Below are 24,793 nucleotides of genomic sequence, written 5' to 3' on the forward strand. Positions count from 1 at the left end.
CCCCACTTCTTTTCGAGTAATATTATAAAGTTATTATCAGTGGGAAGATAATTTAATCAAGAATGCAATCCAAGAAAGTTTGTTCAATTATCTGTATTCTATCAAACATAATAGCCAAATAAGCAGAAAAAGGAAGCACAACATGCTTAGGTTGACTTTTGTCAGTGTGTTACGTGATTGCTAACAAGTTGGTTGGTTTTAAACGGCATTTCTGTGCTCTGATCTGGTTCGCCAGAAGAGGATTAGTCATGCTGACCACACGACCTGGAAGCTGTACGCCGGCTCCCTTGGCCAATAAAGTGAGATGAGCGCCACAACCCAAGAGTCGTTCGCCACTGGACTTAGCAGTCAGGGGTCCCTTTAACTTTAAACGCACCCCAAATAAATAAATGAAATGCTTGAGCCCAAACTGAAGCATTCCGCAGGTGATCTTTTCCCAGATACTGAAGCATATTTATTTATTTATTTCAACAGGATTCAGCTATGCAATCGACTAAAGAAACTTGTTAAACAGAAGCAACCCAGCAATAAAGCCCAATTAACAGAGGCAATAATTCAGCCTTGGTTTCACATTATTACAGCTGCAGAACTAAAAATTTTGTTCACTTCATGGGAAGGTGTTGTAAGGCCGTAATGAAAGCTTAAAGGTTACCAATGGTTACCAAAGGTTTCACATTTTTTCTTTATGACTGCTGCTCCAATAAATATTCCTTCATAAAAGTCATTGCATTACATTTTTCATTAAATGATATTTCCATTGCTATATAATTTTATGGTATTACTCACTTTCCACAAAAGGTTTCCACAATTTTGGCCACTAGTATAAGTTCATTTTAAAATTATTGTTCTTTTTACATGGAATCAGATTATTATTATTTATGTTTCATGATGATATATGTGTTGGAAGCCGCCCAGAGTGGCTGGGGCAACCCAGCCAGATGGGAGGTAGAAATAAAAATTATTATTATTATTATTACTACAGTGGTACCTCGATTTAAGAACTGTCCTGTTCTGGAAAAGATTAAGTTTGTAAACCGAGGTACCACTGTATTACTATTACTATCATCATCATCATCATCATCATCATCATCATCACTGCTACTACTACCTGAGATTCCATAAGCCTAGCTCTTCTTGGCAGCCATTGATGAGATTGCGCCTAAGCACCCTCTGCGACCCCGTCGAAACCGGGCCCCTTGGTTTACTGAGGAGCTCCAGAAAATGAAGCGGGATCTCAGACGGCTAGAGCGAGTATGGCGACGGACTCGTGACGGAGCCTCAAAAACATCTTATAGGACGCTTATGAAAGCCTATGAGATGGCTATGAAAGCTGCTAAGAAATCTTACTTTGCAGCTTCCATTGCATCCGCTAGCTCTCGCCCGGCACAACTTTTTAGAATAATTAGGTCAATAACGTCCTTAGGAGGACAACCAAATTTAAGCACAAATTCGACCCACAGCTGTGAGGCATTCGCGAGTTTTTTTGCGGAGAAATCCCTGTTGCTCCACCGTGACCTCCCTGCCAATTTAGATACAGTGACTGAACTGGAGGCCCCTCGACTGACTTCAGGTCCAGTGTTGGACCATTTTGATCAGATACTCCCTACTGATGTGGATAGATTCCTCCAAGCTGGTAGGCCCACCACCTGCCTCCTTGATCCGTGCCCGTCTTGGCTGATTAGGGAGTGTCCAGATGTTGCGCGGACCCCCCTGGTTGAAATTATCAATTTGTCCCTTGACATGGGGACATTCCCAGGGGAACTGAAGGAAGCAGTGGTGTGTCCACTCTTAAAAAAAACTTCATTAGATCCCTTAGACCTATCCAATTACCGCCCAGTTTCAAATCTTCCATACCTGGGTAAGGTAATTGAGAGAGTGGTTGCTGAACAGCTTGGTAGGTTTCTGGAGGAAACATCGGCATTAGATCCATTTCAGTCCTGTTTCCGTCCTGGTTTTGGGACGGAGACGGCTCTGGTTGCCCTAACAGATGATCTCCGTAGACAACTGGATCGAGGCGGATCAGGACTGCTGATCCTTTTAGATTTGTCAGCAGCCTTTGACATGGTCGATCATGATCTTCTGGACCACCGCCTCGCAGACGTGGGGATACAGGGCATAGCCCATAACTGGTTGTGCTCTTTTATCTCTGGTTGGGGACAGAGGGTGGCACTAGGGAGGGAAATGTCGTCGCGCCACTCCTTGGTGTGTGGAGTGCCGCAGGGCGCAATTCTCTCCCCAATGCTTTTTAACATCTTTATGCGCCCCCTTGCCCAGATTATCCGGAGCTTTGGGCTGGGCTGTCACCAATATGCTGATGACACTCAGCTCTATCTGCTGATGGATGGCCACACCGACTCGACCCCGAACACACTGACCAGATGCTTGGAAGCTGTGGCTGGATGGCTTCGTGGGAGCCGATTGAAACTAAATCCTTCGAAGACAGATGTCCTATGGCTAGGTCGGGATGGCATGGGGATGAGGGACCAACTCCCTTCTCTTGCGGGGGCCCAATTAATGCCATTGCCTTCCGTTAAGAGTTTGGGTGTAATCCTTGACGCCTCCCTTTCCATGGAGGCGCAAGTTACAGCAACAGCCAAGGCAACATTTTTCCACCTTAGCCGCATCAAGCAGTTGGTCCCTTACCTTTCCCGCCCCGACCTGGCCACAGTGATTCATGCGACGGTCATCTCCAGGCTTGATTACTGTAATTCGCTTTATGCGGGGCTGCCCTTGAAGCTGTCCCATAAACTCCAGCGGGTGCAGAATGCTGCAGCGAGGCTCCTCACGGGGTCTCTGCCATGGGAGCATATTCACCCAGTGCTTTTCAAGCTGCACTGGCTCCCGGTGGAGTACAGGGTCAGATTTAAGGTGCTGCTTTTGACCTTTAAAGCCCTTCACAGTCTAGGACCCTCGTACCTATGGGACCGCCTCTCCTGGTATGCCCCCACGGAGAGCCTCAAGGTCCATAAATAACAACACCCTAGTGGTCCTAGGCCCTAAGGAAGTTAGATTGGCTTCAACCAGAGCCAGGGCCTTTTCAACTCTGGCTCCGGCCTGGTGGAACGCTCTGCCTCATGAGACCAGGGCCCTGCGGGATCTGATTTCTTTCCGCAGGGCCTGTAAGAGAGAGTTGTTCAGCCTGGCCTTTGGCTTGGAGCCAATTTGATTGCCTCCCTCCCTCTCTTTTTTTCTTTCTTTTCCTTCTCCTCCTGCGATGAGGCTACATTTTAATATTTTAATGTTCCATTATTTTAATGATGTATTTTATTTTTGTTTTTAAGTTGTAATCATTCATCTTGTTTTTATTATTGCTTGTAAGCCGCTCTGAGCCCGGCCTTGGCTGGGGAGGGCGGGGTATAAATAAAAAATTATTATTATTATTATTATTATTATTATTATTATTATTATTATTCTCTGGGATGGATTTTGTTTGGCCCAGTCATGGCATCCCCTCCATCTCCAATGTCCATCGTCTCTTTGGTCAACCCAAGACTGACAGGAGCAAAAACAAAAACCTGAAGCTACTTATCTTTCCTAACAATTCTGAAGCTGACATTTAAGATTGCCTCAAAAGTTCAGACCAGCCCAATCCTGGTAGAAAAAGGAATAATTTGAGGAAGATTGTTCAAAGAAAAAACTGTAATTTACTCTTTATTGTGGGGGTGTTAGGTTCCCAGGTGTTATGGGGGCGCTGTTGAGCTCTGTGAAAATAGATGAGGTTGGTCACATTGAGGTATTTTTTGAATTTCCAGGCAGATATGATCCCACAAGGAGCCTTACCAAGAGAGGCTACAATCCCACGATTCTCCTCCATGACGTCCTTATGCAGAGCTCTCTGGTCAGGATCGAGCAACGCCCACTCCTCGTCCGTGAAACGAACAGCAACATCTTCAAAGCACACTGGACCCTAAAAGAAAAAGGGAAATGTCCTCCTCTGAGACAGCAGAAATATGATCTGCTACACAATGCTCCGTTGTTTCTTTCCTAATAATAATAATAATAATTTATTTATACCCCGCCCATCTGGCTGGGTTTACCCAGCCAGGACTCTGGGCGGCTTCCAACAAAACACTAAAATACAATAAGCTATTAAACATTAAAAGCTTCCCTAAACAGGGCTGCCTTTAGATGTCTTCTAAAAGTTTGGTAGTTATTTTTCTCTTTGACATCTGGTGGGAAGTTCCACAGGGCAGGTGCCACTACCGAGAAGGCCCTCTGCCTGGTTCCCTGTAACTTGGCTTCTCGCAGCGAGGGAACCGCCAGAAGGCCCTCGGCGCCGGACCTCAGTGTCTGGGCAGAACGATGGAGGTGGAGACGCTCCTTCACATATACTGGACCGAGGCCTTTTGAATTATGCTCGGAAACGTACTGGGAGCCAGTGTAGGTCTTTCAAGACCAGTTTATATGGTCTCGACGGTCGCTCACAGTCACCAGTCTAGCTGCCGCATTTTGGATTAGTTGTAGTTTCCGGGTCACCTTCAAAAGTAGCCTCACATAGAGCACATCGCAGTAGTCCAAGCGAGAGATAACCAGAGCATGCACCACTCTGGTGAGACAGTCTGCGGGCAGGTAGGGTCTCAGCCTGCATAACAGATGGAGCTGATAAACAGCTGCCCTGGACACACAATTGACTTGTGCCTCCATGGACACTGTGAGTCCAGAATGAATCCCAGGCTGTGCACCTGGTCCTTCAGGGTTTTAAAAAAAACATTTAAAAACATTTTAAAACATTTTAAAAAGAACATTGCGCCACTCCGAGTCCTCCTGGCCAGCAGGAGCAGCAGCAGCAGGGCCCTCAGGCACTCACGCAGGGAAGTTGTTTCAAGAGGATTGCTTTGCTGCACATTTTATTTATGGATGCTTATTTTATTCTAAGTTTTAATTATGCGTATTCTTTTTTGTGCAAATAGGCTGTTCTCCACCATGTGTTTTCCAAGTCATTCTTCCCCAATGGAAGGATCCACTTTCTCCTCCCCTCCCAATGCCCTAAAGTCAAAATCCAGGGGTTCATGGGGGCATGGAGATGGGGAGGAATGGGGGGCAGGCCCCATTTTGCAGCCGATGGGGTTGGTTAGGTGAATCCAGGCCACTATTTGTTCTCATTTGCCCACTGCTTAGAAACCAATATTAGCATTCCGTGATCAATCTAGAAATGAAATCAGCCTCTTTTGGATGGCCATCTGTCTTGGATGATCTAGCAGAGATTCCTGCAATGCACGGGGTCTCCTGGCTCTGAGAGAAAAGCAGGGAGGGTGGCTTCTGGCAGAAGGAGAGGGAGCCACCGGTGGCTCTTCCTTATCCTGACTCACCTCTGCCTCTCGACCTTCCTCTCCCACTCGCCTCCTTCCTCTTCTGCCTCTGATTCTGCACTGCATTCTGCCACAGAGTCTCCCAGCTCACTAAGCCTTATTACCACTTCAGCTTCTGAAACCTCCTCTTCCCAGGCTTCTCCCTCTTCCCCCTCTGACCGCCAGTCCTTCTTCTACCTCTACTTCTTGGGCGCTCAGCCATCTTCCCTTCCTGGTTCCCCAGCTGCATCCTCCCACCATTCTTCTGTCCCCAACCAGTCCATGACATTGCTCCATCCCTCGGCCTCTGTCCCCACAAGGCAGCTTCCCCTGACCTGATCTGGTTCCACAGCCGCTGCTTCCCTTCTGCCCCCATGAAAAGACGGATCAGGAGGTCTTGCCGGCATCCTTCTGCCACCTGCAAGAGAAAAAAGGTAAGCAGGACGCCAGGAGTGCCTGCTTCTCTCACAGGTGAAACAGGGCATCTCTAACTGCAGATGGGCCTTTGAGAAATCCTTACCTGCTGAGAGCATTTGGAGGTTTGTGCCCATTTCATATGTTTGTTGTGCAGAAATACATCTCTCCTCCTCTGGACCCTTGTTCCCAACTGTCCCCCCCAAAACAAGATGAAAAGAACCCTCAGATGAGTTGGGAAACCAACAGAATGAGACCAAATGGAGAAAACCCACCTTCCTCCTTACCCAGTGGCCTCTCTCTGGTGTCCAACGGAGGCCTCTCTGCCTCACAGGAATCCAGGTCCATTTCTGCAAAGAGATGCTTTCCCTGAAAAAGAAACATGGATTCAAAACAGAAAATGGTGAGAAATGTAGGAAAGAGAATAACAAAGACTTGAAAGGTGTGAGATCTCATTCCATGGATGCTTTCCCAGAAAATGGATGGGTCATCAGCAGACCATTATGGGATGTTCTCCTGTTTGGAGCCCCCTGGGAGTACCCAAAGGAAAGTCTCTCTCTAAAGACCAAGAGGGCTTTCTCCCGGGCAGACATTCGTCTGACAATACAAGGAACATAATAAATATTCTGGAGAAACTACAAGTGAACATTAACACTAAAGCTGTTCTTATATTTGTGGACGCGGAGAAAGCTTTCGACAATATTTCCTGGAGCTTTATGAAGAAAAATTTACAAGGGATGGGGGTTGGTCAGGGGTTTGAGAATGGTATAGGTGCAATTTATTCAGAACAAAAGGCTAAGTGAACAACGTAGTTACAGAAGAATTTAAGATAGAGAAAAGAACACGACAAGGTTGCCCAATTTCCCCATTGCTTTTTATATCTGTTCTGGAGGTTCTGTTAAATATATTTAGAAGAGACCAATTGGTTAAAGGTATACAAGTTGGAGCAAAACAGTACAAATTGAAAGCGTTTGCTGATGATCTGGTACTGACATTACAGGAACCAGAGTCCAGTACTAAGAGAGTACTGGAACTAATTCAAGAATTTGGCCAGGTAGCAGGTTTTAAATTGAACAAAATGAAAACCAAAGTGCTAGAGAAAAATCTAACAGAGATCGAGAAAGAGAGGTTCCAGAAAGAGACAGGATTAACACTGGTTAAAAAAGTGAAATATTTAGGGGTGAATTTGACAGCTAAAAATGTGAACTTATTTAAGGACAATTATGAAAAATGTTGGTCGGAAGTGAAAAAGGATTTAGAAATATGGTCAAATTTGAAATTATCAATGCTGGGCCGAATCGCTGCTATAAAGATGAATGTATTGCCTAGAATGTTGTTTTTGTTTCAAACACTGCAAGTTATAGATAAGATGGAGTGTTTCAAGAAGTGGCAGAGAGATATCTCAAAATTTGTCTGGCAGGGCAAGAAACCTCGAATAAAATTTAAGATTTTAACTGATGCTAAAGAAAGAGGTGGATTTGCCCTGCCAGACCTTAAACTATATTATGAAGCAGCGGCGCTTTGCTGGCTGAAAGAATGGCTACTTCTTGAGAATACTGATATTTTGGATTTGGAAGGTTTTAACAACATATTCGGATGGCATGCATATTTGTGGTATGATAAGGTCAAAGAACATAAAGCATTTAAGAATCATATTGTCAGAAAATCTCTTTTTAATATCTGGATAAGATATAAGGATTTATTGGAAAATAAAACCCCAAGGCGGCTGTCTCCAATGGAAGCGAAAGCTCAGAAAAAACTCAATATAGAGGCCAGTTGGCCGAAATATTGGGAAATTTTGGAACAAGAAGGAGATAAAACTGAAATTACAGAGCTTTGAAAAGTTAAAGAATAAAGTGCGTGATTGGCTTCATTATTATCAAATAATGGAGGCTTATAATTTGGACAAAAAAATTGGCTTTCAGGTGGAAAAATCAAAACTGGAAACACAGCTACTAGACTCCAAAAGTAAGAATTTGTCAAAAATGTATAACTTGCTGCTGAAATGGAATACTCAGGATGAGACGGTGAAATCAGCTATGATAAAATGGGCACAAGATGTTGGACATAACATTATGATGGCTGACTGGGAACAGTTATGGACCACTGATATTAAATTTACGGCTTGTAATGCCTTAAGAGAGAATATAATGAAAATGATATATAGGTGGTACATGACACCAGTCAAGCTTGCAAAAATTTATCATTTGCCCGAAAATAAATGTTGGAAATGTAAAGAGTCGGAAGGTACATTCTTTCACCTTTGGTGGACGTGCCCAAAGATCAAGGCCTTCTGGGAAATGATCTATAATGAAATTAAAAAGGTATTTAAGTATACCTTTCTGAAGAAACCAGAGGCCTTCCTCCTGGGCATGGTCGGCCAATTGGTGCCAAAGAAGGATAGAACTTTCTTTATGTATGCTACAAGAGCAGCAAGAATACTCATCGCGAAATATTGGAAGACACAAGATCTATTCACCCGGGAAGAATGGCAGATGAAGGTGATGGACTACATGGAAATGGCGGAAATGACCGGCAGAATTCGAGACCAGGGAGAAGAGTTGGTGGAAGAAGATTGGAAGAAATTTAAAGACTATTTACAGAAACATAGTAAAATTAAGGAAGTTTAGAAAGAGACTGGAATTAAATAATCTGACTTAATAAAATATGGATAAAAATTTGGGAAAGATGGAAAGGATTTGCTGAAATAACAAATTGAAGCAGAATACAAAAAGGGAGGTGTGAGGAGGTCAAAGAAACAAGCTAATGAAAGTTATACTATAGAAGGTTTAAACTAATTTTGTGTATTTTTTTGATTGTTTATTTTTTGTATTTGTGTTGTTTTGTTGTTATTGTTGGTGTTATATTGTCAAAACTTTAATAAATATTACTTTAAAAAAAACCACAAAGGAAAGTCTCTCTCACCTGCTTTCTCTCCTCTGCCTGACTCAGGAGGAAACCTTCGGCCAGGGCCACCGCCTGGGAACTGGTCTCTGCTCCGCAGTCCCTCACCCAGCTCTTCATCTCCGGGGGAAGGACAGCCAGGAACTGCTCCAAGATCACCAGGTCCAGCATCTCAGCTTTCGTGTGCCTTTCCGGCTTCAGCCACTGGTGGCAAAAGTGGTAGAGTCGGCTGCAAACCTCTCGGGGTCCTTTGGCCTCCTGGCAGCAGAACTGCCTCAACTGCTGGCTCTGCACCTCTGAGCGGAGGGTGTCCTCCTCACCCAGGATCTTCTGCACTGGGTTTTCCCAGAATCCCCCACTGCTCCCAGTTTGGTTGGCATGGCCTCTTCCTGCTTCAGGGCCAGCTAAGTCTTGCTCATCCATTTGTGCTCTCAGAAAGCCTCTGAGAGATCGGAAGGAACCCTTTGGTCTTCTGACAAGTTCTGTCTGTCTTAATGAGGGGCTCTAGCAAATCCTACAAAGCAAATACATTGTTCTGTTACAAAATTTGTAGGACGGGGAAAAATGGTTCCCTGAGCATGCATGGATGAGTCTCGCTGGGAACCAGGGCTGGACTGACCAGATCCCAGACCATGAGCTATCTTTTTGAAACGAAAGAGGAAGAGGAGAAGAAATAAGTCTCTAGCCTTCAAGCAATGCAAAATTTGGAGGCAACTGAAGGGATTTCTGTGAGATTAATCAACCTGGTTTCTGCTGCCCTCCAGTCAATGTATGAAGTCAGAACCGACTGAGAAGGGAGTCATTTGTATCTTGTGAAAAACGGATGCTTGGTCTAGTGGGGGTCCTCACCCGGGGGTCCTCAGGAGTTGCTCCCCACCCCCACTCCCCTGCTTCTGTCTACTTTTCTTGCACTTGGACTCTCTGCCGCTCTCCAGACAGACTCCTGGGGTGAGGTCTCTTTTTCTCATTTCTGAGGGCCAGGAATGTATCTGGCCAACCCCCTGAGGGCCAAGTGGGCGGGGCCAAAGACATCTCCCTCGATTTTTTTATTTATTATTATTCTATTAGATAGCTTAACACAAACTGGTTTCCAATGCAGCAGCCAGACCATGGCCTGGGATCCCTCTCTTTATTCCTGGCCTCTCTTTGCTACTTTTCCTTCCTTCCTGCCTGTTTTTTTTTGGGGGGGAGCTAGTCCACCTCCTCGTCCAGCTTTGAAAAACCATTTGCACATGTTTCCTCCATTGTGCAATGAGGCTGAGCGATGTCACACAGAGTTAAAGTCCCAGGGACTCCTTTGTTTAAAGAAGGGAGATTTTTTCAGAAAGGGGGGGCGGAGGGCCAGAGGAGTCAGGGACCCCCTGATCTGCAGGAAGGAGAGCGTGGCAGACCTGGCCCCTCCCGGATCAGACCCCCCCGGCCTCCTCCCCTGCTGCAGCCCTGGGACCCCCCCCCGTCTCCCCCCTGCACCCTCTGGGGGGGGGAGAGAGGAGACTCACCAGATCCCAGGAGGGGACAGCGAGGCAGCCCTTGCAGGAGAGACCCCAAAGCAAGGAAAGGACTGGGGAGGGAGGGAGGGGCCTTGGCTCTGGAGGACCAGCCCCTCTTGCTTCCTGGCCTCTCTAGGAAGGCAGCTCACTTCCCTTTAACCCTTGCCAAGCCGAGTCCCTCCAGCTCAGCCCTCTCTCGCTTGGCAGAACCTCAGATTCTTATTATTTCTTATGGATTTAGGGGGCAGCTGCCCCCCCCTGGCTAGGCCCATGCCCAGATATCCTTTTGGGGGTGAGGCTCCTGGCTGAACTCTGAGCATCTCCCTCCCTTGGCCAGAAACCAGAGGAAGAGCTTGCAGGGAAAAGGGCTTTGCAGGAGGCAAGGAAGCTCCTCCTGGAATTCCGGAGTGGAGAGAGAGGAGGGGATCCCAGGGTCATCTAGTCCAACCCCCAGCTATGCAGGAATCTCCGCTGAAGCATCCATGGCAGATGGCCGTCCGATCTCTGCTTAGAAACCTCCAAGGAAGGAGAGTCCACCACCTCCCAAGGGAGACCTTTCCCCTGCCAAAATGAGTAATAACGAGTAATAAATTAAATGGGTAAATGAGTAATTTCACATGCATGCTTTTTATGCTAATATACAAAAGTATGCCATTTCCCTTTTCAGAAATGCTTAATTGTTGTGACGTGGGGTTTGTGATTTCAGCTCTCTTGACATAATATGCTGGAGACAGTTCTCTAGTAACACTTCTTTATTAAAGCAAACAAGACTGGGGCCTGAGGAGGGGAGAGCTAACTAACTAGAAAGGATACATTTTGGAGGGAACAATATCAGGCAATCACAGTCCTGCCTTTTGGAGGCAACCAATAAGACAGAGGATCCAAATACAGCAGCTTAAATGAACCAATAGTAGCTGTACCCTCTGGAACCAAAAGACAGTTACTTTACCCTAATGCAAATACAGACAATAATAATAAATATAAAATCCTTTGACTCAATACACAACACCCCTCCCCCCCTAGTGAGCACAGCAGACGTAATCTTTCAGGTACTGTGGGGTCCTACAACTTCTACTAGATCTCCTGACAACTGGTGTTGCCGGTTCTGGATTGGGTGTCACCTGTGGTAGGGGGGCTGCTATAGGGGTTTCGTCAGGAACAGATGGAGTCCCAGACATCTCAGGGTCCCCTACCTGTACCTCGTCATCCTGAGGACCAGCAGACCCTGGTTCATTTGCTGAGGCCCCTGGTGACTGCACCTCTGGGCCATTTTCACCCTGGTCTTGCAGCTCTGCGTCGTTAGCCAGGGATGAATTATCAGACTCCTCTCTGCTGAGCGCCCGGCGCCTCAGCTGATCTATATGTCTCTTCCAAACTTGCCCATTTTCCAAGGTCACATAATAGGACACAGGTCCACTAGTCCGGGTGACCACACCAGCCACCCACCGCGAACCTCGTGAATAGTTTCTCACCCAGACCAGAACTTCAGGGGCGAGATACCTTGTTGTGTCAGTCTCAGCCTGGGGGGTTGCTCTTGAATTACGGTTTGGCATTTTATCCGGGTGGACATAATCCAGCACCGTTACCAGTCTTCTACCCAAGAGCAGCTCAGCTGGCGACTTGCCCGTCGCAGTACACGGCGTCGCATGCTGCAAAAATAACATTCGCCAGATGCGAGCTGACCAGTTGCCCTCCATTAAGCTCGCAATGGATTCTTTGGCTGTTCTTACCATGCGCTCCGCCTGCCCATTGGAGGATGGGTGAAAGGGCGCGGATGTGACCCCTCTTATGAAGTTATCAGCCAAGAATGCCCTGAATTCTTGGGATACAAAAGCTGCCCCATTATCTGATACAATGGTCTCAGGTAACCCGTGGGTTGCAAACAGCTGCCTCAACACCTTGATTACGGCAGCTGATGCCATGCTAGGGACCATCGCCACTTCTAACCATTTGGAATATGCATCGACGATAACCAAAAAGACCTTCCCCTGGAATGGCCCAGCAAAATCTAAGTGCAGCCGGCTCCAGGGAGATCTGGACTGCTCCCACCAGTGAACTGGTGCTCTGGCCACTTCTGGCCGCACCTCTTGGCATGCCTTGCATGTTCGTACCCATTGTTCTATGTTCTGGTCCATTCCAGGCCACCACACATAACATCGGGCTAGCGACTTCATCCTGACCATTCCCGGGTGTCCCATGTGAAGCGTCTCAAGAACCCTGTTTCTCAGTGGTGCTGGGATGATCACCCTATCTCCCCACAGGAGACAACCCTTATGCATGGACAACTCGTGCTGCCTTGTCGCATAAGGCCTGAATTTGTCTTCATGCGGACCACCTGGCCACCCCCTCCCCACCCAAGTGAGCACACGGGAGAGAACAGCATCTTTCCTCGTTTTCTCAGCAATATCAGTAGCCGTTACAGGAGCCCCCGGAAGTGTTTCCAGCATCATTATGTGCTCCGCTGGAGCAGGATCCTCATTGCTCCCGCCAGGAAGGGGCAATCGACTCAGCGCATCAGCGTGGCACAACCGCTTCCCCGGCACATGGGTCAAGGTGTACTGGAACTCGTTCAGGAATATAGACCAACGCAACATTCTGGGGGAGAGAATTTGTGGCGTTTGTTTGTTCGGGTTGAACAACCCTAACAGTGGTTTGTGGTCTGTTTCAATGGAGAAATGGCGACCGTACACATAATCATGGAACTTTTTAATTCCTGCCACAATTGCAAGCGCCTCTTTGTCAATTTGAGCATAGTTGTGCTCCGTGGCCGACAACGTACGGGAATAGAAAGAGATGGGCTTTTCCGACCCATCCGGTTCCCTATGACTCAGCACCGGCCCCAGACCGTATTGAGAGGCATCACATGCCAGGACCAGCGGCTTCGATTCATCATAATGAGCAAGGACGCTCCTGCTACTCAGCATTCCTCGCAAGGAGTCAAAAGCCTTCTGCTGCTCCTGCCCCCATTGCCACACATTCTTTTTCTGCAACAGTCTATGTAATGGTTCAGCTACCGAAGCTTTCTGGGGTAAGAACAAATGATAAAAGTTAATAAGTCCCAGGAATGACTGCAACTCCGTCTTGTTCTGTGGTCGTGGTGCCTCGATGATAGCCTTAACCTTAGCATCTGTGGGGTGGATGCCTGATGCATCAATTTTAAACCCCAAGAATTCCACAGTTGGCACCCCAAAACTGCATTTTTCCTTTTTTAGTTGCAACCCCACCTCCTTGAACTTGAGCAACACTGCACGGACACGCGCAACCAGTTCCTGTGGGTCTTTCCCAGCAATAAAAACGTCATCAAAAAATGGCAAGACCCCCGGCAGACCTCTTAACAGGCGTTCCATGAGCCCTTGAAAAATCCCTGGGGCCACACAAACTCCAAATTGTAATCTGTTAACTCTGAACGCCCCTTTATGTGTGACAATAGTCTGTGCTTCCACTGATTGTGGGGTTACTGGCAGCTGTTGGTAAGCTTGTGCCAGGTCAATTTTGGCAAACACCTTGCCCCCAGCCAGTTTAGCCAACAGATGTGATACGACTGGAATGGGGTATGAGTTTCCCCTGAGTGCCTTATTGATAGTACATTTGTAATCAGCACAGATCCTGACTTCCCCATTTGCTTTAAGGGGCGTGACGATTGGAGTCTCCCACTTAGCGGAGTCCACGGGTGAGAGAACTCCCTGCTTGACCAATTTATCCAGCTCTGCTTCGATCTTGGGTTGCAGTGCAAATGGCACTCTCCTTGGTTTGAGTCGGATTGGGGCCACCCCAGGGTCCAATTCGAAGTCAACTGGGGGCCCTTTATAACAACCCAGTTTTCCATTAAAGAGACCAGCAAATTCTTTGCATAATGCCTCGCTCATCTCAGGGCAGGTTTGGATTGAATTAAGCCCTGATATACTCAGTCCCAGGGCAGGGAACCAGTCAGTGCCCAGGAGACTGGGGCGACTGCCCTTCGCAATCACCAGTTTGAGTACCGTCTGTTTGTCCCGGAACTGTACTCTCACGGCACACATTCCCATGACATGGATGCGGCCCGCTGAGTATGACTGCAAAGTTGCCGGGAAGGGCTCCAGAGGGGGCAACGTACCCCTGGGAAAGAATGTCCTCGCGGTCTGGTCCGACACGATAGTGAATCCAGATCCGGAGTCCACCTCCATGTCGCACAGCTGACCCTCAATCTTCACCTTGACGTGTGCCTTGCCTTGCGCTGGAAACTGCACGACCCTCCCGTTGATCTCCGTTACGTAGTGGCAGTCCTGTAGAACGTGGGTTGCTGTGGGCGGTCTGCGATGCTCCAGTCTAGGTGCTCCTGTCGCTCCCAACGCTGCCGATCTACAGACCCTGGCGATGTGACCTGTCTTCCCGCACGTCCGGCACATAGCATCCCGGAAACGACAACTCTTCCGCTCATGGTTTCCGCCACAACCAGGGCACCTGCCTCGGTGATCTTTGTGCACTGTGCAGGCCTGACGCACTGACTCGACCCCATGGACTGGGCTCTGGCTCGAAGTAGCCTCTAGCTCGTCCATGGCATGTGCAACTTCTATCTGTGGCTTAGGGGCCCTGCGACTGGCATCAAGCTCTTCTCTTTCATAATTCTCCGTGGCAGTGGCCTCCTTCAAGGCTGAAGCAAGGGTAACCTCTTCTTTAGCGACGATGCGTCTTCTGGCTTTCTTGCTGCTCAGACCACCGATAAAACGATCCAGGAGAGCCTCTTCCAGATCTTGGAAGTCGCAGTGCTGAGCGAGCTTCCGCAGTTCAGCTAGAAATGCAGATACAGACTCCCCAGCACGCTGTTGCCTGTTATGAAACTCCATCCGCCGGGCTATCTTGGTCTCAGTAGGCGCCAAATGGCTTGTTAGGCAGGCAAGAATATCTTTGAGAGATGTCTCACTTAGCTTCGCTGGAGCAAGCAATGCTTTGGCCAGCGTGAAGATCTCAGGCCCACAGTAGCTCAGGAATGTGGCCCTTCTTTTGCTGGCATCGGTGATCCCTTGAGCCACTGCGAAGAACTCGAAGCGTTCGACGTAGTCTTCCCACGTGTGGGGCTCTGATGGCTGGAAGGGCTCCAATACCCTTGGACTCTCCATTGTCCTGTGGGCAGGGTCGTCTTCTCAGCTGGCCAGTGAGTCTTGTTTTAGCTTCAATCCGGACTCTGAGGCAGGGCTGCGTTAACCGCTCCTCAGCATTCCGGATCCCACCTTCGTCGCCAGTTGTTGTGACGTGGCGTTTGTGATTTCAGCTCTCTTGACATAATATGCTGGAGACAGTTCTCTAGTAACACTTCTTTATTAAAGCAAACAAGACTGGGGCCTGAGGAGGGGAGAGCTACATTTATAGGGAGAGGGAACTAACTAGAAAGGATACATTTTGGAGGGAACAATCTCAGGCAATCACAGTCCTGCCTTTTGGAGGAAACCAATAAGACAGAGGATCCAAATACAGCAGCTTAAATGAACCAATAGTAGCTGTACCCTCTGGAACCAAAAGGCAGTTACTTTACTCTAATGCAATACAGACAATAATAATACAGATATAAAATCCTTTGACTCAATACACAACACTTAATTGCTAATTTAATGGACTGAAAATGGATGGTTGTTGTTATTATGTTTAGGGAAGTTTTTAATATTTGATGGTCTATTGTATTTTAATATTTTGTTGGAAGCCACCCAGAGTGGCAGGGGAAATCCAGCCAGATGGGCAGGGTATAAATATATGCTTATGATTATGATTATGCTTATGATTATTTATTAAATGAAAGAGGCAGGTGGAATCTCCATGGTGGCTAATAGCATAACACTGAAAGGCTAGTGAACTATGGGGAGCCCTAGAGCATCTGCTTGGAATGCAGAATGTCCCAGTCAGTGTAGACCAGGGGTCCTCAAACTATGTTCCGCGGGATGAATCCAGCCTGCCAGGGGCGTGAATCTGGCCTGCATGGCGGTTTCAGAACCCGCCAAGTGTCTGAGGCTGAAAGCATCTCGCCACCCGCTCAGTCCTTGCGTCGCACTGTGGTAAACGCCACAAGCGTGGTGGCGGCTCTACCAATGGAAGGCCAGGGGTTTCGCCTGGGGACGGGAAAGTTTTGTCTTTTGGCTTGAAGAGCGAAATTGAGGTTGGTGGAGAAAGGCAGACTTGGATCAGTTTGGTTTCGTTACATAGACGTTTACTTTAAAGGTGGGAGAAGGAAGTATAGTCCTATTTTTGTGCATGGAGCAGCGGTATTTCCACTCATGTGGTTTACATGCTCTGAAAGCTGGGATCTGTTTTGATATTGAAATTTTAAAAGGGTGGAGTGGAACCAGATATTGACCATCTTGTTAGCCTGGGGCAACCTTTTTCAGCCATGGGACAGTCCACCGTCCCTCAGACCATGTGGGGGGCCAGACTATATTTTTTTGGGGGGGGAATGTCCATCTGCCAGAGAGGAGGACCATGCTGGCCTAGGTTCACGTATCCTGTTTGAAAGGGGAATCATCTTAGGGACTTCCTGTGGAAATCTGGGTCAGGAATGCTGTTCCTTGAATGTACAAACACACAAGACGTAACCGGCTGTGCATTCACATAAACAATACTCTTCTATACATTATTATCACAATATCAGAGGTTTATCTTGCACATAAACAGCACATAAAGTGCAATAATATAGACATAAGTCCCCAATAAATCATTCATAAAGACCAAGTGTCTGCTAGTTTCTGTTCCACATACGTTCATAAAGTCCAAATTGGAGCCTATTACAGTTCCAGTGTTGACAAGGATTTCCGGAATAATGCCTTGTTTCGCTCTCATGGGCTCCATCCGTTGTACATATTCTAAGTAATATAAATGAATGTAATGTTGTAATTCAACATATTTTAACAAATTAACAAACCTGTGTATGGATCAAGTTTGTTTTACATTTGTTGTTTTAAAGGGGTCACTTAAAGAAGAAAACCTTACAGCTGCAGATTCCTGTCACCTGTAGCTAAAATCAATGCTGCGCCTGTCTATACACATTGTAAGAGTTGTTGTTCACTGAAGAAACCACTGTGTTAAAAGTTCTATTATCTTTATACTTCATATATGGCATGTACTTTTATAGCCAAATTGTTTTTATAATTTTAATTTGTTAAATGATCTAGTGGTCGATCCAGAACTCTGCTCCCTGAGAAAAGCTCAAGAACTCAGGGCAGAGATAATGGGTAGATCACTGGCAGGATTTTTATTACTGAGAGTAGATCTCAGTCTCTTGAAAGTTCTGGCATTGTGGCTAGTTCAAGGTACTAGCACAACTTTAATTGCCACTCATCTTTTGTTGATATTAACTCATTTTCCAGTATTTTGCTATTAACATCCTAGCCGCTATTGCCGTGTAAAGAAACACTCTTTGATTTTCATTTGGCATGCTTATTGTTAGAATATAAAATAGGAAAGCTTTGGTTTTCTTTAAAATAAATAGCATTTATTTTACTTTACTTTATTTTATTTTATTTTCCCTTTGGGGACATGTCCACCACATGTGGAATAAGGTTCCCTCATTTTGTCTGCGTGTCCAACCTACTGCTGATATTTATTTATTTTGACTGATTTGGATGGGGTCAGGTACCATCTAAAAATCAGATAGCACGTGGTGAATTTTATGTCTTTTCCCATAATTTCCCCCATTTTTCATCTTGATTGGATAGCTACAATCGTGTGCCCATTTCACCATCACCTCCTTCACCTCCTAGTCTTTAAGGTTCCTGTTTAGTAACAATCTGTGTGGTTTTGATAATATCTTTGTATTGTTTAATATTTAATAATAACTTTTTAAAAAATCTGCTATCTTTGAATCAAGTCCATTTATTTTTTATCCGGAAAAAAATGTTTAACTGGTAATCTATCTTTCTTACTTTTGTTTTCTATTTATATTTTTACCTTTTTTGTATTTTTAGCATATAATAACAGTAGTAAATACCGGTATATGGAAATGTGATCCTAATATTGAAATGAATAAAATGCTAAACTCGCTAAGATAATAATAGTGAAATGAATAAAATGCTTGGAGCTTCCCAAGAAAACTCAAGGAGATTCTCCCCTTTTTGGCTTTTACCTCTTCCCTTTATAACTGTGTCCTTAAGTCCCAAAAGTCCTGCCCCACCCTCCCGCTTACAGGATATCCCTTCTACAGATGTCAACGCAGACCTCCAGACCTCGTCACCAGAAGACTTCATTACCTACAACAACAACAACAACAACAAAAGACACCAGAGTGGCCCCAGCTATCTCTTTCCAAAGGATATAGACGGACAGGGAGGGGGCTGACAAAGGGGGGAAAGTTGAATTGCAATCACATTCTCTTACCTCTTAAACCTCAAGACTCTGTGCCCCAGGATTGAAAAGATATGTAAAAGATCACAATTGCCTCAAGATAGGCAATTGATATTTAATTAGTATGTGGTGTATTGTGTGATATTATGTAGGAATGCTAACATGTGTCTGACAGTATGTTATTTCCACAAAGGGGGGGACCCAATTTTTATGTATAATTGTTTTTATGTTCAATGTATAGTGTCTTATTACCTACAGCCCAAAGGAGGATTCTCATGCATTTTAAGCTTTTAAATAGATCAGGCTATTGCGTAGTCCAGTATTTAGATTAGATCAATTTATGTGGTTAAAATGAATATTCTGCCAAAAATGATATTCCTCTTTCAATCAGTCCCAGTAATTGTGAAAGATGAATGTTTCAAAAAATGGCAGAAAGAAATTTCCAAGTTTATCGGGGGGGGGGGGGAGGTCGAGGATATGATACTTACAGACATAACAGACAGAGGTGGTTTTGCCCTCCCAGACCTTTCATTATATTATGAAGCTGCATGCCTGGTATGGATTAGGGACTGGCTGAACTTGGAAAAGCAAGAAGCATTAGAATTGTAAGGACATGACAAAAGATTTGGCTGGCACGCATATTTATGGCATGGGAAAGGGAAGGTACATAAAAGTTTTTATAACCATATAATTAGGAAATCACTAATGAGCATATGGGAGAAATACCGTGGTACCTCAGGTTAAGTACTTAATTCGTTCTGGAGGTCTGTTCGTAACCTGAAACTGTTCTTAACCTGAAGCATCACTTTAGCTAAAGGGGCCTCCTGCTGCCGCTGCGCCACCGGAGCCCAATTTCTGTTCTTATCCTGAAGCAGAGTTTTTAACCTGAAGCACTATTTCTGGGTTAGCGGAGTGTGTAACCTGAAGCGTATGTAACCTGAAGTGTATGTAACCCGAGGTACCACTGTATAAAGATATGTAAGAACAGAAGACCCCTTGGTGGCTTTCACCACATGAAGTTTTACTGCTCAAACCACTTGGAAAGATAGGAAAGTGGTTTACGTATGCTGACTTTTTAAAGGATCAAGAAGGAAAATGGAAACAAAAAGATTACGCGGAAATAAAATACCACTTTCAGAGTTGGTTACGCTATCGGCAAATACATGAAATATACAAAGAAGACAATAAGAAAGGATTTAGCTACACGACATCTAGATTTCAAAAGGAAGTCGTAGAAGGGAAAGTAAAGTTGCTGAAAGGTGCATATAGTATTCTGCTAGAATGGGAAACAAAAGATGAAGAGGTGAAATCAGTCATGATTAAATGGGCACAAGATATATGTCATAATATAATGTTTGAAGATTGGGAACGATTGTGGAAAACTGATTGGAAATTTAGCTGAAGCACATACATCAAGTAATGCTTGAGGATAAGACTGCTGATTAATGGATCTCTGTGACTGGGAGTGACGGATGGATAAGTAAATCTTCTGATGAATCTGTTAGGATATTTCCGTTCCACCTTAAAAGGGAGCAGGCTATGTGAGTCACAGAGTCTGCGTATTTCCTGTTCACAGGATGTTTGTGTTTTGATAGAGCTGTTGTCTCTCTCTCCCTCCTGCGCCAGAACACGCAAGCAGGCAGTCATGTTTTTTCTTTGTTCTGACCAACGCTGAATAAACTTCTAAATAATGCTCTCCTGAGTGCATCTTTCGCTGTATGAACTCTGAGATAGAGCGTGCATGTGCTCTGGAATGTGAAAAGCTATTTTCTGGAGCTTGTGTCGCTAATTGCTGATACTGTATATACGGGAGGTCAATGGACGTCCGGAATCGACGTGGAGGCAGTGATGGCCTGTCTCCCTGGCAGTATCCCAACAGAATGACCACTAGGAGACTGTATGTATGGAACGAAGGGGGGTGGAGGAAAAAGCTCTTTTTTTCTCTTTGCATGATGTGATATTAATAACCCTTCACCCCAGATAGAAATAAGATTGTTGCGTTTTTATTAAACACAAGCAGGAATCCAAGAACTGTGTGGGATGGATTATAACAGGATAGAGGATTGAACTGTGAGAAAGAGGAAATTTTTTATGACGCAGTTTAAAAATGGCGACTCGCCAAGACAGGCTTGCCAGAGAAAGGACAGGGGGAGGAGAATCAGGATTGTTCGAAAGAGAAGGAATGTTGGGACGCAAGCTTGACCTGACAGAGCCCCCTGACTCACTCATTTGATTTATTTGGCAAGCCTGAGAAAAATAAAGGACAGACCGAAGATTTTGTTTATGGAAGTGTTGAACAGAGGCTGTTCCTGAGCGATATGATCTTTGAGGAGTACAAAACCCACACAGAGATGCCTGTTTTCAATCTGCTTGTGAAAATCATCAGAGATCGCAAAGAAAGGAATATATGATAACAACAAGAAGAGAAAGAAAGTAATAAAGGACTATCCGGATCGAACTGGATAGAACTGTCTAATTAAAGCAGTAATATAAGTGATGCTTGGACTTGTCCGGAGTTTTGGACTCGTGCAGAACATGATGTATGGGTACCCCCAACAAAATTTAAAATTGGGCTGTATAATTTGGAACTAATGTGATTTGGATAATGTGATGTGATTGGCCTGTTAATAAAAATTATTTTAAAATAAAATAAAATTTAAAGACTGCTCTTTGCTGAAAGAAAATTACATGAAAATGATGTATAGATGGTATATATCACCAGTGCAGATAGGAAGAATGTATAAAACAGGCTCAAATATATGTTGGAAATGTAAGGAAAAAGAAGGGACTTTTTACCATATGTGGTGGGATTGTAATAAAATTTAAAAAATCTGGGAAATGATATACAATGAGTTGAAGAAAATGTTCCAATTAACCTTTGTAAAAAAAGCCTGAAGCATTATTGTTAGGGATTGTAGGAAAAGAAGAAGAAATGCACCTTGGGCTTCTTGCCGTGCAGCAGAAAATAGGGCGTGTCCCCTACTACAGAACTCTAAGAAAGGTTCAGAGTGAAGGACACAGATTTCCACGCTTCCACCCAAAACTGCTGGGGCAACCCTGTGTCAAAGAGCATGGCTTCAGTTGCCTCCTGCAGCGTTCTCTACCTGCATTCTGCAACTCCATTCTCCTAAGGAGAATTTGATACAGTCAACCTGTGGCGTATGCCTTTCTGGCAGAAGAAGTTCTGCAAGGCAGACCTGGTGAACTCTCCACCGCGATCTGATTGAAAGCTCTTGACCCACAGTGAGAATTGTAGTCCTACTGCCGTTATCCAGTCTTTCACCAAAGCAATGGCCTCTCACTTGTGCTTCAGAGAGAAAATCCACCCATTTCTGGAATAATCATCCACCAGAGATAGCACAAATTGACTTCAAGATATTATAGATCCTTGAAAGAATGGTTAGTACAGCCTTTAAAGGAAGTTTGTAATGAAATATTGGAAGGGAAAAAGGCACCAGAGTCGTGGAAGGAAGCTTATATTACACTTATACCGAAAACAGAGTCTGAGAAGACACAGCTTAAGAACTACCGCCCCATATCTTTGCTCAATGTGGATTACAAAATTTTTGCTGATATTATGGCTAAAAGACTAAAAAGAGGTTTTAGTAGAAGAAATACATAAAGATCAAGCGGGCAGGCACTTGTCTAACAATACAAGGAACATAATGAACATTTTAGAAAAATTACAAGTGAATATTAACACCAAAGCAGTTTTGATATTTGTGGACGCGGAGAAAGCCTTTGACAATATTTCCTGGAGTTTCATGAAGAAAAATTTACAGGGTATGGGGGTAGGCCAAGGTTTTGAAAATGGTATAGGTGCAATTTATTCAGAACAAAAAGCAAAATTAATTGTGAAAAATGTAGTTACAGAAGAATTTAAGGTTGAGAAAGGAACACGACAAGGTTGTCCAATCTCTCCATTGCTTTTTATATCGGTCCTGGAGGTTCTGCTAAATATGATTAGAAAGGACCAATTGGTTAAAGGTATACAAGTCGGAGCCAAACAGTACAAATTGAAAGCATTTGCTGATGATCTGGTATTGACATTACAGGAACCAGTACCAAAAGAGTATTGGAATTGATTCAAGAATTTGGTCAGGTAGCGGGATTTAAGTTGAATAAGATGAAGACTAAGGTTTTAGAGAAAAATCTAACAGTGATTGAGAGAGAGAGATTTCAGAAGGAGACAGGATTAACATTGGTTAAGAAAGTGAAATACCTAGGGGTTAATATGACTGCCAAGAATGTGAATCTATTTAAAGGTAACTATGAAAAATGTTGGACAGAAGTGAAAAAGGATTTAGAAATATGGTCAAATTTGAAGTTATCATTGCTAGGCAGAATTGCTATGATAAAAATGAATGTATTGCCAAGGATGCTGTATTTGTTTCAATCATTCCAAATTTTGGACAAAATGGATTGTTTCAAGAAGTGGCAGAGAGATATCTCTAGATTTTTTTTTTTTAAATCAATTTTTATTAAGATTTTTAAACATAAATGCAAATATAATAAACAATGTAACATATATCATAACATAATTTCTTAACTTCTTTGGACTCCCTCACGTCTTCCGCTCCCACTTGCATCTTTGTCAATTCTTGCCCGCAATTTATCATCTTGTTTACATTCTTATGTCCCATTCATTTAGAATATAATCTAATAGTTCTCCCAAAGGTTTATGGTTTTCCCTCAATCTCACTTATCATCCTAATTGCATCTAATTTAGTGGTGGTCAATTATTTATGATATAGCCTCCATCTTAACATTCAACCAAATTACAATGCTTTTTTAAGTAAATCTTAAATTTCTTCCAATCTTCTTCAACCTTCTCTTCTCCCAGGTCTCGGATTCTGCCGGTCATCTCAGCTAGTTCCATATAGTCTATCAGTTGCATCTGCCACTCTTCCAGTGTGGGTAGATCTTGAGTTTTCCAGTGCTTAGCGATGAGTATCCTTGCTGCCGTTGTTGCATACATAAAAAATGTTCGGTCCTTCTTTAACACCTTCTGGTCGACAATACCCAAAAGGAAGGCCTCTGGTTTCTAAGTAAAGGTATACTTAAATACCTTTTTCAACTCATTATATATCATTTCCCAAAAGGCCTTCACTCTCGGGCAAGTCCACCAGAGGTGAAAGAATGTTCCATCATTTTCTTTACATTTCCAACATTTGTTATCAGACAAATGGTATATTTTGGCAAGTTTAACTGGGGTCATGTACCATCTATATATCATTTTCATTACATTTTCCTTCAAAGCATTACATGCAGTGAAGTTCAGCCCGTTGGTCCACAACCTTTCCCAGTCCTCAAACATGCTATTATGCCCTATATCCTGTGCCCACTTTATCATGGCCGATTTAACCATTTCATCTTGTGTATTCCATTTTAACAGCAAGTTGTACATTCTTGAAAGTATCTTAGTCTTAGGTTCTAACAGTTCTGTTTCCAATTTCGATTTCTCCACCTGGAACCCTAACTTTTTGTCATTTTTAAAAACTTCATTAATCTGAGCGTAATGTAACCAGTCTCGCACTTTGTCCTTAATTTTCTCCAAACTCTGCAATTTCCAATTGTCTCCATCTTTTTCTAATATTTCCCAATATTTTGGCCATTTGGCCTCCATATTGGGTCTTTTTCGGGCCTTAGCTTCCAGCGGTGAAAGCCACCTTGGAGTTTTATTTTCCAATAAGTCTTTATATTTTGTCCAGACATTAAACACTGCTTTTCTGACAATATGGTTCTTAAAGGCCTTATTGATCTTAACCTTGTCATACCATAAATATGCATGCCAACCAAAAGCATTGTTAAAACCTTCCAGATCCAATACATCAGTGTCTTCGAGAAGTAGCCAATCTTTTAGCCAGCAGAAAGCTGCGGCCTCATAGTACAACTTTAGGTCTGGCAGGGCAAAGCCCCCTCTTTCTTTCGCATCAGTTAATATCTTAAACTTAATTCTGGGCTTTTTGCCCTGCCAGACAAACTTAGAAATATCTCTCTGCCACTTCTGGAAGCACTCCGTCTTGTCCACAATCTGTAATGTTTGGAACAAAAACAACATTTTTGGCAATACATTCATCTTGATAGCAGCAATTCGGCCTAACAAAGAAAGTTTCAATTTTGTCCAACTATCTAAGTCTTTCTTAATTTCTGACCAACATTTTTCATAATTATCCTTAAAAAGACTCAGATTTTTTGCTGTTATGTTTACCCCTAGGTACTTTACTTTTTTAACCACATTTAGTTCTGTCTCTTTCTGAAACCGTTCTGACTCTGTATCTGTCCGGCAGGGCAAGAAGCCTCGAATAAAATTAAGATATTAACAGATGCCAAAGAAAGAGGTGGATTTGCCCTGCCAGACCTTAAGCTTTACTATGAATCAGCCGCATTTTGTTG

The 24,793-nt window shown here is 44.2% G+C and overlaps 2 protein-coding genes across 4 annotated transcripts in view; both read right to left on the reverse strand.

The window, feature by feature from the left end:
- Window positions 1-8,275, reverse strand: part of LOC307214917 (uncharacterized protein) — a 59,216-nt gene extending 50,941 nt beyond the window's left edge. Inside the window, exon 1 of the mRNA XM_079974010.1 lies at window positions 8,182-8,275. The gene's annotated coding sequence lies outside the window, so the exon portion shown is untranslated. The remainder of the gene's footprint in view (window positions 1-8,181) is intronic.
- LOC307214667 (uncharacterized protein) overlaps window positions 1-24,793 on the reverse strand; it is a 92,274-nt gene that overhangs the window by 37,292 nt on the left and 30,189 nt on the right. Inside the window, exons 1-5 of one of the 3 annotated variants that reach the window (XM_079973495.1) lie at window positions 10,106-10,181; window positions 8,628-9,120; window positions 5,990-6,071; window positions 5,624-5,706; window positions 3,781-3,907 (exon numbers count right to left, since the gene is read on the reverse strand). In XM_079973495.1, the coding sequence (XP_079829621.1) occupies window positions 3,781-3,907; window positions 5,624-5,706; window positions 5,990-6,071; window positions 8,628-9,029 (694 nt within the window). In that variant the 5' untranslated portion in view covers window positions 9,030-9,120; window positions 10,106-10,181. Of the gene's footprint in view, window positions 1-3,780; window positions 3,908-5,623; window positions 5,894-5,989; window positions 6,072-8,627; window positions 9,121-10,105; window positions 10,182-24,793 lie in introns of those variants that run through there. The other 2 variants (XM_079973496.1, XM_079973497.1) reach the window with 2 other exon arrangements.

Source organism: Podarcis cretensis, assembly GCF_951804945.1.
Source record: "Podarcis cretensis genome assembly, chromosome: 4".
NCBI lineage: Eukaryota > Metazoa > Chordata > Lepidosauria > Squamata > Lacertidae > Podarcis > Podarcis cretensis.